This window comes from Mytilus trossulus, chromosome 7 (genome assembly GCF_036588685.1).
Source record: "Mytilus trossulus isolate FHL-02 chromosome 7, PNRI_Mtr1.1.1.hap1, whole genome shotgun sequence".
Classification (NCBI taxonomy): Eukaryota; Metazoa; Mollusca; class Bivalvia; order Mytilida; family Mytilidae; genus Mytilus; species Mytilus trossulus.
This window is the reverse complement of record NC_086379.1, coordinates 67052578-67066191: the sequence shown is the minus strand read 5'-3', so window position 1 is coordinate 67066191 and position 13614 is coordinate 67052578. Positions and strand designations below refer to the sequence as shown.

Here is a 13614-nt window from a genome sequence, read left to right as displayed (position 1 = left end):
CATTGGCATCAGCATCTGTCTTAAAGAGACAAGAAGAGGTTTAAGTCCATGACAACAATGTCCAGAACAAAACCACAAAGATAGTTGCGTTTAAACACGAATTAAATCTTTCAAGTATAAGCTAGTATATTTATATGTTTATAATTCAAACTTACCGGCCAACCATATATCCTATAGGTGCTGCTGCAAACACAAAAGACAATAATAGCACTAACATAAATAATGAGTTAGATCTAGATGTACGATATGGTCGCTCCTGAGCTTCGCAATACTTCAATAAAAACTGAAAAATAAAACAAAAATTCAAGTAAGTTAATTCAGTATTGATAGTATGTATATATTCATATTTTTATATTCACTGCAGGGTTTGCTACTCGTGCTGTGTGGATGCAGTAGAACGTGTCCTCGTGCCTGTAGTGAATATCCTTACTTTTTAGTTAGCATTTTTATGCTGGTCAGAAGCTGTCTACATATTCCACGTTATATTAATGTTTCATTTCTTTTACTGTAAGTGTAATTTGGTCTCTTGTGGAGAGTCACACCCGCAATTTTACCACATCTTCTTATTCTTATATACAGATTAATATATACCACATCTTCTTATTTTTATATACAGATTAATATATGTGTATACAAGTTTTATTCAGTTTTTATTTGAAGAGGGAACTGTAGTGCAGAGAGTGAAAATCACAACCTACAGAAGAAAAACTGACGATCTTGTTCAATTATGATTTGACTGAGAATTGACATGCTAGTGATACAGTAGTTGGACTGCTTAGTGGGTCTCTTTTTGGTCTAAGCGTGATGCAGGATTGCCGTTTTTTTTGTAAGTGTGACACCTGAAAGTCAAATTATTGTGCTGTGAAAACCGGAAATGAAGTCTAGCGTGACACGAGGAATTACAAAAAATGAGAATTGCTTACGTACATAGTGTAAGTGGGATACGTGAATCTGACAAAACAGTAAGCAGCAGCACCCCCAATGAAACTCCCTACTTAGATCACTAATTAACTGAGATTCTACATAGCAAGAAGTATAACAAACAACCACAATGGAATAATGTATATGTATGTACCTGTACTTAAATCATCCACTGAGGAACTATGTAGCAGAATTTATTATAAACTGTCCATTTGGTATTATGTATATATATATATGTACCTATACTTACTTTTTTAGAATAAAAGAAGATTAAAATTTTTAGGAATGTCATAAATGGAATTAAAGGACTAAACATCATTCCTAACCTGGAAAAGAAAATATATTATATAAATATGTGTAAAAATAAAATGTTTAATCTCAACTTGTAATGTCATTTGAATGCTTTTAAAATTATTCTTATCTTATATCAATTGCATAATGATTTACTGTGCTTATCCAGTGACCTTTGGGGTATCACATTAGCAAAGACCAAAACAGTTTACCAAATTGCAGTTAGGTTTCTACTCCAACTAACTGATCAACTGGTATAATATTTTAGCAGATTGCTCAAGTGAAATGTTGTTAGTAAAAAGTGAGAGTGCTGTAAAATAAAAAAGTAATTACTTACCATCCAGAACCAGTTAGTTGATACCTTTGTCAATCATTTCTAACAAATATAATAGCTTACTATAGTACGAGTCACTGAATAAAAAGGTCTAATTTTAACATGGAAACTTCTATCATAAATAAATATTATAAATGAATAGTTCAAAACATTGTTTTGTAGGTGTATATTTTATAGCTTTGTCTTCTAAGACAAAGTTATTGTGCAATTGTGATTCGAATAATATTTTCTATACAAATTACTGATCTGCTGGCAATAAAGGGAAATAATTTACATGACTGATAATCAGCAAAATTTTGTTCTGTCTGACAAATATCAAATTTCCCCTTTTAATTTGTTTGTAACATTATTTCTATGATTTCAACTTCATACTAATTTGGCATTTCATTTTTTTTTTATTCTAGTCGTATTGATGAATCTTTTGTAGGCAAAATCATAAGCATGGTATATATCATTGATTAAATTTTTAGTGTACATTTGAACTCAATATAAATTATTTCCCTTTAATGCCAGCAGAACAGTAATTTGTATAGAAAATGTTATTCGAATCACAATTGCACTATAACTTCATCTTAGAAGACAAAGCTATAAAATATACACCTACAAAACAATGTTTTGAACTATTCATTTATAATATTTATTTATGATAGAAGTTTCCATGTCAAAATTAGACCTTTTTATTCAGTGACTCATACTATAGTAAGCTATTATTTTTGTTAGAAATGATTGACAAAGGTATCAACTAACTGGTTCTGGATGGTAAGTATTTACTTTTTATTTTACAGCACTCACTTCTTACTAACAACATTTCACTTGAGCAATCTGCTAAAATATTTTACCAGTTGATCAGTTAGTTGGAGTAGAAACCTAACTGCAATTTGGTAAACTGTTTCGGTCTTTGCTAATGTGATACCCCAAAGGTCACTGGATAAGCACTGTAAGAACAATTACTCCAGGAGAACTGATAACTTGTCAAATTTAAATTGTATCTGAAAATCCAAGAAAATAGATTAAAAATCATGTATAAAAACATAATAGTTACTCACCAACATATATTTTGTGAGTATACAATATCTACAACACTCTGTGTCAAATCAAATTCTTGAGGACCAACCATCTTGATCAACTTTGACTTGTCCTTGAATTTTCGATACACTATACTGTAAAAGAGAAATTGATATTAGAAGCTTTAAAGTAACAGGAACTAGAGTAAGGATTAAAGAGTAACCTTTTCATCCAACTTCAATCCTCTGCATCTATAATCATGGCTGGGGCCTCCTTGAATAGCTATGAAGTGAATTATAACCATTAAGTTCAAAAATAAAATCTTCTATGTTTAAGAGAAATAAATAATATAACCATCAATAGGTGAAGGAAATAACAAAATTATAGAGATGTGTCCTGCTTTTTTGTTATTTTGATAATGCAAATGTTGAAATTAGATTAGCAACACAAAACATGCAAGTTTGCAAATATTCAAAGTCAATGAACCATAACTGAAGGTACATGGCTAAAAAATCTCAATGGAAATGAGCTGTTCCATTGCTGATACAACTGCATACCAAATACTATTGACATATCATTAGTAGTTCCCTTTAAACAAACCTAAACACGTACTAATACATGTAAACTAAGCAAAATCTCAAAGTCAATAAACCATGACTGAGGGGGCAGTGTCAAATAACCTCCATGGTAATGAGATGTGCCAATACTTACACAACTGCATACCAAATATCACAGACCTACCACTAGTGGTTCACCATAACCCGACCTTATCAAAAACTAATACATGAAATCTAAGCATTAGTTACAAAGTGAAAAGACCATAACTGAGGAGGCGGAGCTAAATAATCTCCAGGGTAATGAGATGTGCCAATACTTATACAACTGCGTACCAAATACTGTAAATTCAGAAATTATTGCGAGGTTTTTATTATTGCGAGGTTTTTATTATTGCGAATATTGCGACAGAGTTGTAAACGCAATAATTAAAACTCGCATTTTGTAATATTTTAGCTGAATAAAGCATGATTTTTCCCAAAATTGTAAAAATTAAAATCGCATTTAAGTTGAAATTGACAAAATCGCAATAATAAATGCACGCAATAATTTCTGAATTTACAGTAGTGACTTACCACGAGTGGTTCACCAAAAACAAGACCTAATCACAAACTCATGCATTGTTGAAGCTACCGTAGCTGCTAGAAACACATACCTATGTCTCCCTTTTTGACAAAAATCAAAAGTTTTGAATCTTTTCAAACAGGAAAAATGTCAAACTGTAATTTACAGATTGATGCATTGCTCTTTTTGTATGTTTTTGTTCAAAATCTAAGATGATTCATGTCAGATATATCTTACCTTCTGGGAATATTTCCAAAAAATAAAATACCACATTCTACAAACAGATCCAATAGGACCAACTTGTACACCTGTTGTCCAACATAGGTCTCCCAACACTAAAAAATAATTGAATTATATATGTAAATATTTGGTTTTGTATTGAAATAAAATGTCCTATCAACCTTAAAAATTTAACATTAAAGATGAATTGTGGGTCCATTGATAAGTTACATGATGTCTGGTTTTTTTTTAAATTACAGTAAAAAAAATCGCTTTTTTATGCTCTCCCACAATTTATGTTTCTGGGTTTAGAAAATTGATCTATAATTTAACAAGATTACCAGATAAAAATTATTCTTAACACATTTGATGCATATACGGGGTAAGCATATAAGAGATTTTAAATCAATGATTTTTTGGTGACCTTTTAAAACAACTTTAAACTTATCGTCTCCCGAAAGTTCTGACCCCGACTTGTGTCTGACCATCTGTTATAGTCACAATTTCCCCAGTGTTATCTCTATCTATCTCATCTATCAATGCCACATGTAGCACTGTGTTATCTCCTCTGAAAGAAAAAAAAAACTTACTTTGACATCTCCCCTGAGTCCTGACCCTGTGGCTGACCATCTCACATTGCCACATTTGCCACTGGTTGAGTCCTTAGATGTGACAATCAGTTGCTGATACAGAATAGCTAGGAGAACTATTGGTGAAGATAGACGGAGCAACACTGATCTGTAAGATAAAATATACTGTTTCAAACTTCTTAATCAATTGATGGAATTAAACATGGGTAAACTACTATTTCCTTAATTTCTGACCATTTTATTTATTATACTTAGTCAAAGATACTGTGGATTCATTTATTTTCGTGGGTACCAATTTTTGTGGATTATGGAAAAATTGCCAGTTCGAGGATATTTAATTTCGTGGATTTGCAAAAGTCTGCACACAAGTCTATATAAACATTGATATTCGTTGAACATTTAATTTTGTTGTTCACCAGTACCCACGAAAAACCACGAAAATTGGTACCCAACGAATAATAATGAATCCACAGTAGTTAGATTTTTTCTTATCTAAATGCCTATTTTAAAGTATTTAGTCTAATTACTTAAGTTTAATGAAGGTCATTGCTGGTATGTATAAACCTACCTTTAAAAATTATGATATCCAATTGTAGTACTAGTTTAAAGTAGGACATGTAGAAAAATATTCTTTACTTAAGTAGTTTTATGCATTTTAGCCTAGGTCAACATCTCTCATTGGGGATATCCACCAAAGTTGGCAGGTCTGTATCTGATCGTATTTTTTTTTTAAAATAAAATTAAAAGATAAACTGATTACTCACCTTGCTAATGTTAATTTTAGTTCAGTTTCGTATTTATACATTTCAAACTGTACCAGTTTTTGAAAGAGGATAGGTACAGCCAAATTCAATATGGTGATCGTTAGATATGGCACATACTGAATAATCAAGATAACTATCTCCTCAAATTCTTTCTTCTGAAGCTGAAAGTAAAGAAATATAAAAGAAGAATGTAAGGATTTTTCATATGATGTAAAAAAAAATAAAAGTCCATTTCATTGTCTTCACAAATCATGACAAAATTTAAATTCTTAAAATCAGATTAAAACAAGAATGTGTCCGAAGTACACAGATGCCCCACTTGCACTATAATTTTCCATGTTCAATGGACCGTGAAATTGGGTTAAAAGTCTAATGTGGCATTGAAATTAGAAAGATCATACCATAGGGAACATGTGTACTAAGTTTCAATTTGATTGGACTTCAACATCATCAAAAACTACCTTGACCAAAAACTTTAACCTGAAACTAACACTTTCATTTTCTATGTTCAGTGGACAGTGAAATTGGGGTCAAAAGTCTAATTTGGCTTTAAAATTAGAAAGATCATATCAAAAGGAACATGTGTACTAAGTTTCAAGTTGATTGGACTTCAACTTCATCAAAAACTACCTTGACCAAAAACTTTAACCTGAAGCGGGACAGACGGACGAACGGACGCACAGACCAGAAAACATAATGCCCCTCTACTATCGTAGGTGGGGCATAAAAACAAAGAACAAAAAAATTTGTACTGTGTTTAATAGTAGTAGTGTACTTGTGTACTGGTAAAAGACTAGTAATAGTAAAATACTGGCACCTGGCTTTTGATATATTTAAAGGGCACAGTATGTGTCTTTGGATGGGTGTTTCAGACAAATGTTTTTTTTTCATACTTTAAGTCAAAAGTAACCTTAAATTAAAAAAAAATATGCATATGTATTTTATAACTAAATGGATAGTTTTCATTATACAACTTATGTACATATACTTTTTTCTGAGGAAAATTCTTTAATTTGTCCACATTTAGAAGAAGTTTACTTATTTTTAATTGCTTGCTTCCAGGATTTTCCGTATGCATAGTGACCCGAGCGTAACCCTCCTCGTAAAAATCCAGTGACCCCAATACGCATGGATCTGTCATTGAAATAAACAAATATCTGATTATACATGTTGAACACGTGCTCAATACCCATGCTTTTTGTGATTCGTTTACTATAAGGTGACAATCTGTTAAACTCAGCTTCAAAACACGGCATTTAATGAGCAGCCATATTTGTTAAATCATAACAAACAGAGAGAATTATTTGCAAAAATAATGATAAAATCGTGCACAGAGGACTAAGTTTATGATGCTTACATGCATTGGTTCAAGAATTGGACAAACATAATTTTTCACCACTCACTCGTTTCATATGACTTTAAAAACCTCCTTTCTGTTTGATCAGATTATAATAAGGAACTGCTGAGTTTTCCTAGTTTATAATATGAAGCTAAAAGAAACATATCTGAACAGTCTCAAGATCTCTTTTGTTGAAATTAAGCAAATGAGGATCTAAAGTATATCTTATACCTCAGTAATATTATGCCTGACTGGTACCTATATGTATTACCTCAATCATCTGTTGAGCTGTATAAGCAATCAAGGCCAGGGAGCCTCCCAGTAATATTATGACTGACTGGTACCTATATGTATTACCTCTATCATCTGTATAGCTGTATAAGCTATCAATGCTAGGGAGCCTCCCAGTAATATTATGACAAGTAGATTGATGACAACTCTCTTGAAGTATATTGCACATCTATCACTGAACTCCTTCCCGTTCCAATCTATAGTTCTTTTCTGTTCTTTTAAATCTGCCTGCATTTAGTATTAAATCTAATTCATGTTAGTAGTGTACACATACTGGTATCTGGTCTGGATCATATATAAAACTCTAATGCATTAGTTTTCTGTATGATTTATCTTTTTTACCACTCAATATTGATTAATGGCTGTCTTGTAGGCAGCAGCAAACATTACAGGCATATTGAGAAAAATAGAATGCAAATGTCATATTTCCTGCTTACTTTGTGGTAAATCACAAGGTAACAGTCAACAGGAACAATATACAACCAATAATGAGATACTTTATAATGGAAAAAAAAAATAGAAATTCAACAATTTTAATAAATAAAGGTTTAGTCTTTGAAGATAATTTTCCATTCGATGAATGTGCTTCATTTTTTTCCCCATTAAACAGAATACTACCCAATATGTTAATTAAATATGTGTTTTATGTACTATTGGTTGTCTGTTTGTCTTTTAATTATTTAGCCATGGCATTGTCTGTTTATTTTTCGATTTATGAGTTTAAATATCCCCTTGGTGTCTTCCCCCCCTCCTTTAAGTGTCCTAATGAGTTAACAAATTACTTACAGTTATTTCAAATTTAATGCCCACTGATTTGACTTTAGCATTTTTCTGATTATTGATACAATAATCCCAGGCTGCAAACACTTTATTTGTATACATAGCTACTGATGATTCCAAACCTAGTGATACTTTAGCACTTTTAGATGCACTGAAAATAAAAAGAAAAAATGGTATTCAATTATTGAAGAATGATATAAATTATTGGTGATGTATATAAGGTATACATGAATTTGGATAATTGTATAACAATAATCAGGATAAGAATATGTTTATACAATTAAATGTATATGACACTGCTTTGTACTCAACTGATATGATAAGCTTGGTAAAAGCATGTTGATGCGTATTGTTATGAATGGCAAAAACATATGCTCATCCTTCACTTCTTGTTCAATTGTATTTTACCTCCTTGTTTTTTATAAGAAATTGTAAAAAGTAAAATCACAAAAGTTACTGAACTATGAGGAAAATTCAAAACAGAAAGTCCCTAATCAAATGGCAAAATAAAATGACAAAACACATCAAAGGAATGGACAACAACTGTCATATTCCTGACTAAGTACAGGCATTTTCAAATGTAGAAAATGGTGGATTGAACCTGGTTTTAGCGCTAAACCTCTCACTTGTAGTATGATAGTTGCATCAAATTCCATTATATCTACAACGATGCTGAACAAAACAGACATAAAAGGTAAAATAGTCTAAATATAGTCAAAATGTAACTGTCTGGTTGGTAAATTGATCTGTAGGGTCAATTACCTCATAGAAAGCAATAAAAGATAAAGAAATCTATAATAAGAAAAAATATTAAAAGAAAAAGATCTACACTATATCAAGATGGCAAAAATTTTAAGTCACCTTGTTATAGATGTTAGTAATAATTGCCCTTTAAATATTTTTTTCTTCCAGTTTTTGTATATTTTTTTTATGAACTTTGGCAGATAAGGAAAAACTGTAACCAACAAAAATTATCATTAAGACATGACCTATAATAGGTGAACATGGCTGAAATTGTCAGTCAACGCCTTATAAGCATTATTACTTTCAAATAATGATTTCTTTACCTATTCTTTCCTACTGGGCAAAAACTATAGTAGATAGATAGAATTCATAAACAGTGAAAGGATTATTATTGCAAGACATAATTAACAAATGAAAGATTCTGGCTATGAATTATACTCTAGGCTACATTGTTGATTAGTGAAAATTGTTGAAGATACACTTAGACATAGACAAGTGAAACAATTTAGTTTTGTTGTTTTTATACCTTTTTTGTTTGTTTTGTATTTCATTCTTATTGTGTATGAAGATATTTCAAAATCAGAATATATGCTGTTTTATGTTCTTGATAATTACCTAATATATAATATACTTATACCATAGGTGAATCCAGATCATAATTTGGTTGATAATATAGAGAGTCACTGAAGCATGATGGGAGTGGCTCCCCTTATGAAATGTTCTGGATTCACCACTAAATACTTACTTTTTAACAATTAGAATGAAACAGATGATAAAACTACATCCAACAGCCAGTAAATAGGCTAATGACATGTTATATATTTTCTCTGTTTTTTCTATGTGGCTATAATAAGTCTTATTGTAGTATACACCGTAAAACAATATTGTTCTCTCCATCCAGCCCTAAAATAGTAAAAAGATAAAATTACATATAACCTTTATTGGAAGTTTCAGTTTGGTCATTTTTAGTTTTGAATACTAAACATTAGATTTAGTTTAATGTGTTGGGGGATGTTTTCACAATGTCAAATTTACAGGAATTAAATTGTATTGATTATTGTAGGGCACTCTTTTTTAATAATAAAGTTGAATGATTATATATAGTTTGTTAATGACAGATATTCTTTTAGAGTCACAGGAAATCAAGTAAGTAAAACATCTCTCCATCGATTACAGAATCGTATTTAATGTTAATATCATACAGATGAAGTGATGGATACAACAAAATATGTTTATTCACATCATTTAAAAAAAAAAGTTGTACATACTGCAGTGTGAACTTGATACTGTTAATTCAAAAATGATTGCATGCAATTGTTTAGTAAAGTTTTATGTTTGTTATTTTGTGCATTAATTACAAGCTATAGTATTCTTGTTTGAAATGTTTTAAGCATGTAATTTCAGAAGCCTGAGAATGGCAAGGCAGAATGATAACTTATAGCTGTTAATTTCTGTGTCATTCTGTCTCTTGTGAAGAGTTGTTTCATTGGCAATCATACCACATATGATTTTTACAAAACAGTGTGAGATTAATCATTGCAATTTCAGGAAATGCTGCACACAAATAAAGTGAAAGTTTTTATATCAAATCATGTTACAATCATTGACAATTGTTGCAAAAATAACATGAATAAAAACATCTCAAACCATTTTGAATTTACAGAACCAAGATATTTATTTTAGATACTTACGGTCCCTTGAAGAAAATCAATAACTTTTTCGTCTAATGACTCCTGACTGGTGAAATTATCCATGTAGTTTATATATTCTTTTGTACAGTCAATAGAATCCTGGCTATTATTAACAGATCTTACAGAGTCTTCATAAGATGAGGGTCCTAATACTAGAAATGGTATGGTTATCACACAAAATGTTATTATCATTGTATAAAAGTTTAATCTCAGCAGCCATTTAAGGAATTTGAAGTATGTCATCACTGCCGTTCCATATTCACCTGGAAAATATATGGAAATAAGAATTAAACATTGATGAGGCAGCAACCTTACATAAAATTCACATACAAATAAACAAAGATATATGGACAGTTCCTTTCACAATACAGCTGTATCATATTTGCCCATGAAAAACTGGAAAGGTGAATCAAACATCATTGAGGCAGCAAACCAACACATAATCAACCAAACTAAATTTCCAGAAGAGGAGAAACATATTAAAAACATTATCAAATATTGAACAAATAAGTACATCACTACATGTACTTTTTTTCAATCTTTCATTCAATGAACCCTGCCTTTCTCTTACTCACTCAAAATGTATAATCTATTTGATTGCCACAACAATATAACATCAGATTTACAATTGTATAACAGTTTTGATTGTTTTTGGCCTAAAACATAAGGTCTACAATTATCTATGCACTGCTAACATTCCCTCTACATGTATTGTCTTTCTCAATCACATAATATTCATGATATATTTTAGAACCATTTACCTTCAATTTCTTTAAAGGTACTGTACCATAGTGAGATTCTGTGTGAAAATTCGTTGTAAGATCTCTTCACATTTTTCCATGTCTGCAATTTATAAAAAAATAGTGGATTTCTTACAAAGGACATGGAATTTTTATACTGTGGATTCATCATTTATTGTGTGATAACAGCTAGTTTACCCTGATTTTGGGGATGAACCATGGAGGTCTATTTAAATGTTCTTCGAAATAGAAATCTTTATTGGCTTATGAATGCAGGTGAAAAATAATATCCACAAAAATTTGCATTGAAGAAAATAAATAAATCAACTATACACATATTTTTCAAACCAACATATATGACAATGACATGGAAACCCAGTATCTTGCTAATAAAATGATTTTTCACATGCTGACTGAAACCTTAAGTGGACCTATGATGCCAATTGGTCTTAATTAGTTATCTAAAGTGATAACTAGCCTTTCATCTTAAATATTGTAAGTATGAACCGAGCTATATGGAGAGGCACTTCAGCATCTGCCACAAATAAAAAGTAGCTACCATTGACTAAATACCCAACATTTCCTTTCAGTCAAATGTATAAGTACCCTAAAGATTTCCCTAATATCATATATCTAAATAAATAATGCAATATTTGGGAATAACGAAAAAAATTGTAAACATTTTTGAAATAGAGTATTCATTTTTATATATATGTATTCACACACCTTAGATCCTTTGCTATGTCTAAGTTTGCTCATTTTCCTAAGTGTTGAATCTCTGAAAACAAATAAAAAGATATAAAAATATCTGCATAAACTATTTATACATTGTAGAGTATATCTTTGTTTCTATATATAGACACATGTATATATATCAAGATATTCTTATATAGAATTAACTCTATACCTCCATCTTTGTTTGTAAAATAGAAGTACATAATGGGTCTAGTTCTTTGATTAAATCTGCAAGTTTTGAAACAACTACTGTGCAAGAAAAATAAAAGAGCTAAATATATTTTTTTTGGGGGGGGGGGGGGGGGGCAATTCCAGTATTTTTTCATGTGAACGTTCCATGCAAATTTTGGAAATTTTACAAAATTTACTTTTTACTTTATTTTTTGAAAAAAATATATATGGTAAAATCTACGTGTTGGCATAAAGTATACAAAACTTGTATCTGAGGAAATGTAAACTGATGATTTAACTTATATATTTAGTAAACTCACATTTGGAATTTAATGTAAAATATCATGTCCTACTTTTAATAATGTAACTGAAATTTTATCATCAATTCTGTTAAATAATACATGTAAAAAGCTGTTATATTTTTTTAGGGCAGACTAACTGACTTGTTTGTTTAAATGAACAGAAACAAAGAAACAGCTTATCTGCATACATTTTCATGAAAAAAATATGATGACATTCAGCGAGGCCAAGCTAGGACATATAAACATACTGGAACAAGGGAACATATTGTTTAAAAGACAACATTTATATATCACAACATTTAAAAACAATCCCTAAAGATGATTAAGAGGATGATTGTACAGACCAGAAACGTGCACTTAAAATAACCTTAAAATCAATGGAAATAAACTCATCATAAATACCAGGATGGAAAATGTGTATTTGTATCAGAGGCGCCATTCCTCTACTTATCAGTGACACTCGAATCTAAATAAATTTAAAGGTCAAATAAAGTACAAAGTGGAAGAGCATTGAGGACCAAAAATTCCTACAAGTTTTGTCAAATACAGCTAAGGTAATCTATTCCTGATGAGGTAGAATATAAATGATTATTTGTATGAAAATATTGATATCAAAGACACTTGGTTGATCCATGAACATTTGCACTGTAATACTTCATTCATAATTGAATATGTTTCCTATTTTAAATGGCTATATTTCACCCTATTATCCAGCTAGATGCATCTATAACAATAAATTATATATACCTAAAAAGTTAAAAACTGTAAGAATCAAATAGATGATGAATCACCACTCTGTATATGGAACATATTTTCAGAAACAAAAATGGGAGAAAAAAAAGTCAAAATCATAATGAAGCATGTTCCCTGCAAATTCATGCAAATAAGCTCAGTATGCAGGAACCTAAATAATCTATATTCCTACTGTTATACAAACAGCAACTTACTACACAACAGGTTTCACATATAAATAAGACGACGTGGCACGAGTGTCAATGAGACAACTCTCCATCCAAATCACAATGTATAAAAGTAAACCATTAAGGTCAAAGTATATGGTACTTTACATTCAGACTTTTTTTGTATTGAACCTTTTATAAAGAAAAGACAAATTGGTTTTTAAATGTTTTAGTTTTGGTGCCTCAAATTCAGGTTCAAACTTGAAGAAAGAACTGCATCAAAATGAAATGAAATTTGTGCCCAATGAATTTGATGTATTTTGTAAACCTGTGATGTAGCTACAATCAAAGCATGTCTACAAAAGTTAGTCAATTTCTTATCAAGATACTCACTGTCTATGATCCTGCCTGTTAATACATAGGTCATTCATATACAAACATGCAATATACAATTCAAGCTATACATACTACTTTACAAACCAATATCTTACTAAAGGCCTGCCACAAAATTCATCTTCCATGCAACTATCCATGCATTTTGTTAAACTTTTCCCCAGGTACGCTAAGAATCCTGATAAGTTATTTACATGGGGTGAAAAATTAACTGCTTATAAGAAACTTTGTTCATAATATTTTGCAACACAGCAATGGTGAATATTAATTTAAAAACATAAAAAAT

General features: G+C 30.6%; 1 protein-coding gene across 5 annotated transcripts in view; it reads right to left on the bottom strand.

Moving 5' to 3' along the window:
• The window catches only part of LOC134725636 (transmembrane channel-like protein 7), a 30475-nt gene that overhangs the window by 3236 nt on the left and 13625 nt on the right, over nt 1–13614 (bottom strand). For all 5 annotated transcript variants that reach the window (XM_063589619.1, XM_063589622.1, XM_063589621.1 and 2 more), the window contains exons 4-15: nt 11555–11606; nt 10850–10931; nt 10089–10351; nt 9143–9300; nt 7660–7804; nt 6940–7101; nt 5244–5404; nt 4480–4627; nt 3908–4005; nt 2593–2706; nt 1172–1247; nt 156–283 (exon numbers count right to left, since the gene is read on the bottom strand). In XM_063589619.1, coding sequence (XP_063445689.1) covers nt 156–283; nt 1172–1247; nt 2593–2706; nt 3908–4005; nt 4480–4627; nt 5244–5404; nt 6940–7101; nt 7660–7804; nt 9143–9300; nt 10089–10351; nt 10850–10931; nt 11555–11606 — 1587 coding nt within the window. The remainder of the gene's footprint in view (nt 1–155; nt 284–1171; nt 1248–2592; nt 2707–3907; nt 4006–4479; nt 4628–5243; nt 5405–6939; nt 7102–7659; nt 7805–9142; nt 9301–10088; nt 10352–10849; nt 10932–11554; nt 11607–13614) is intronic.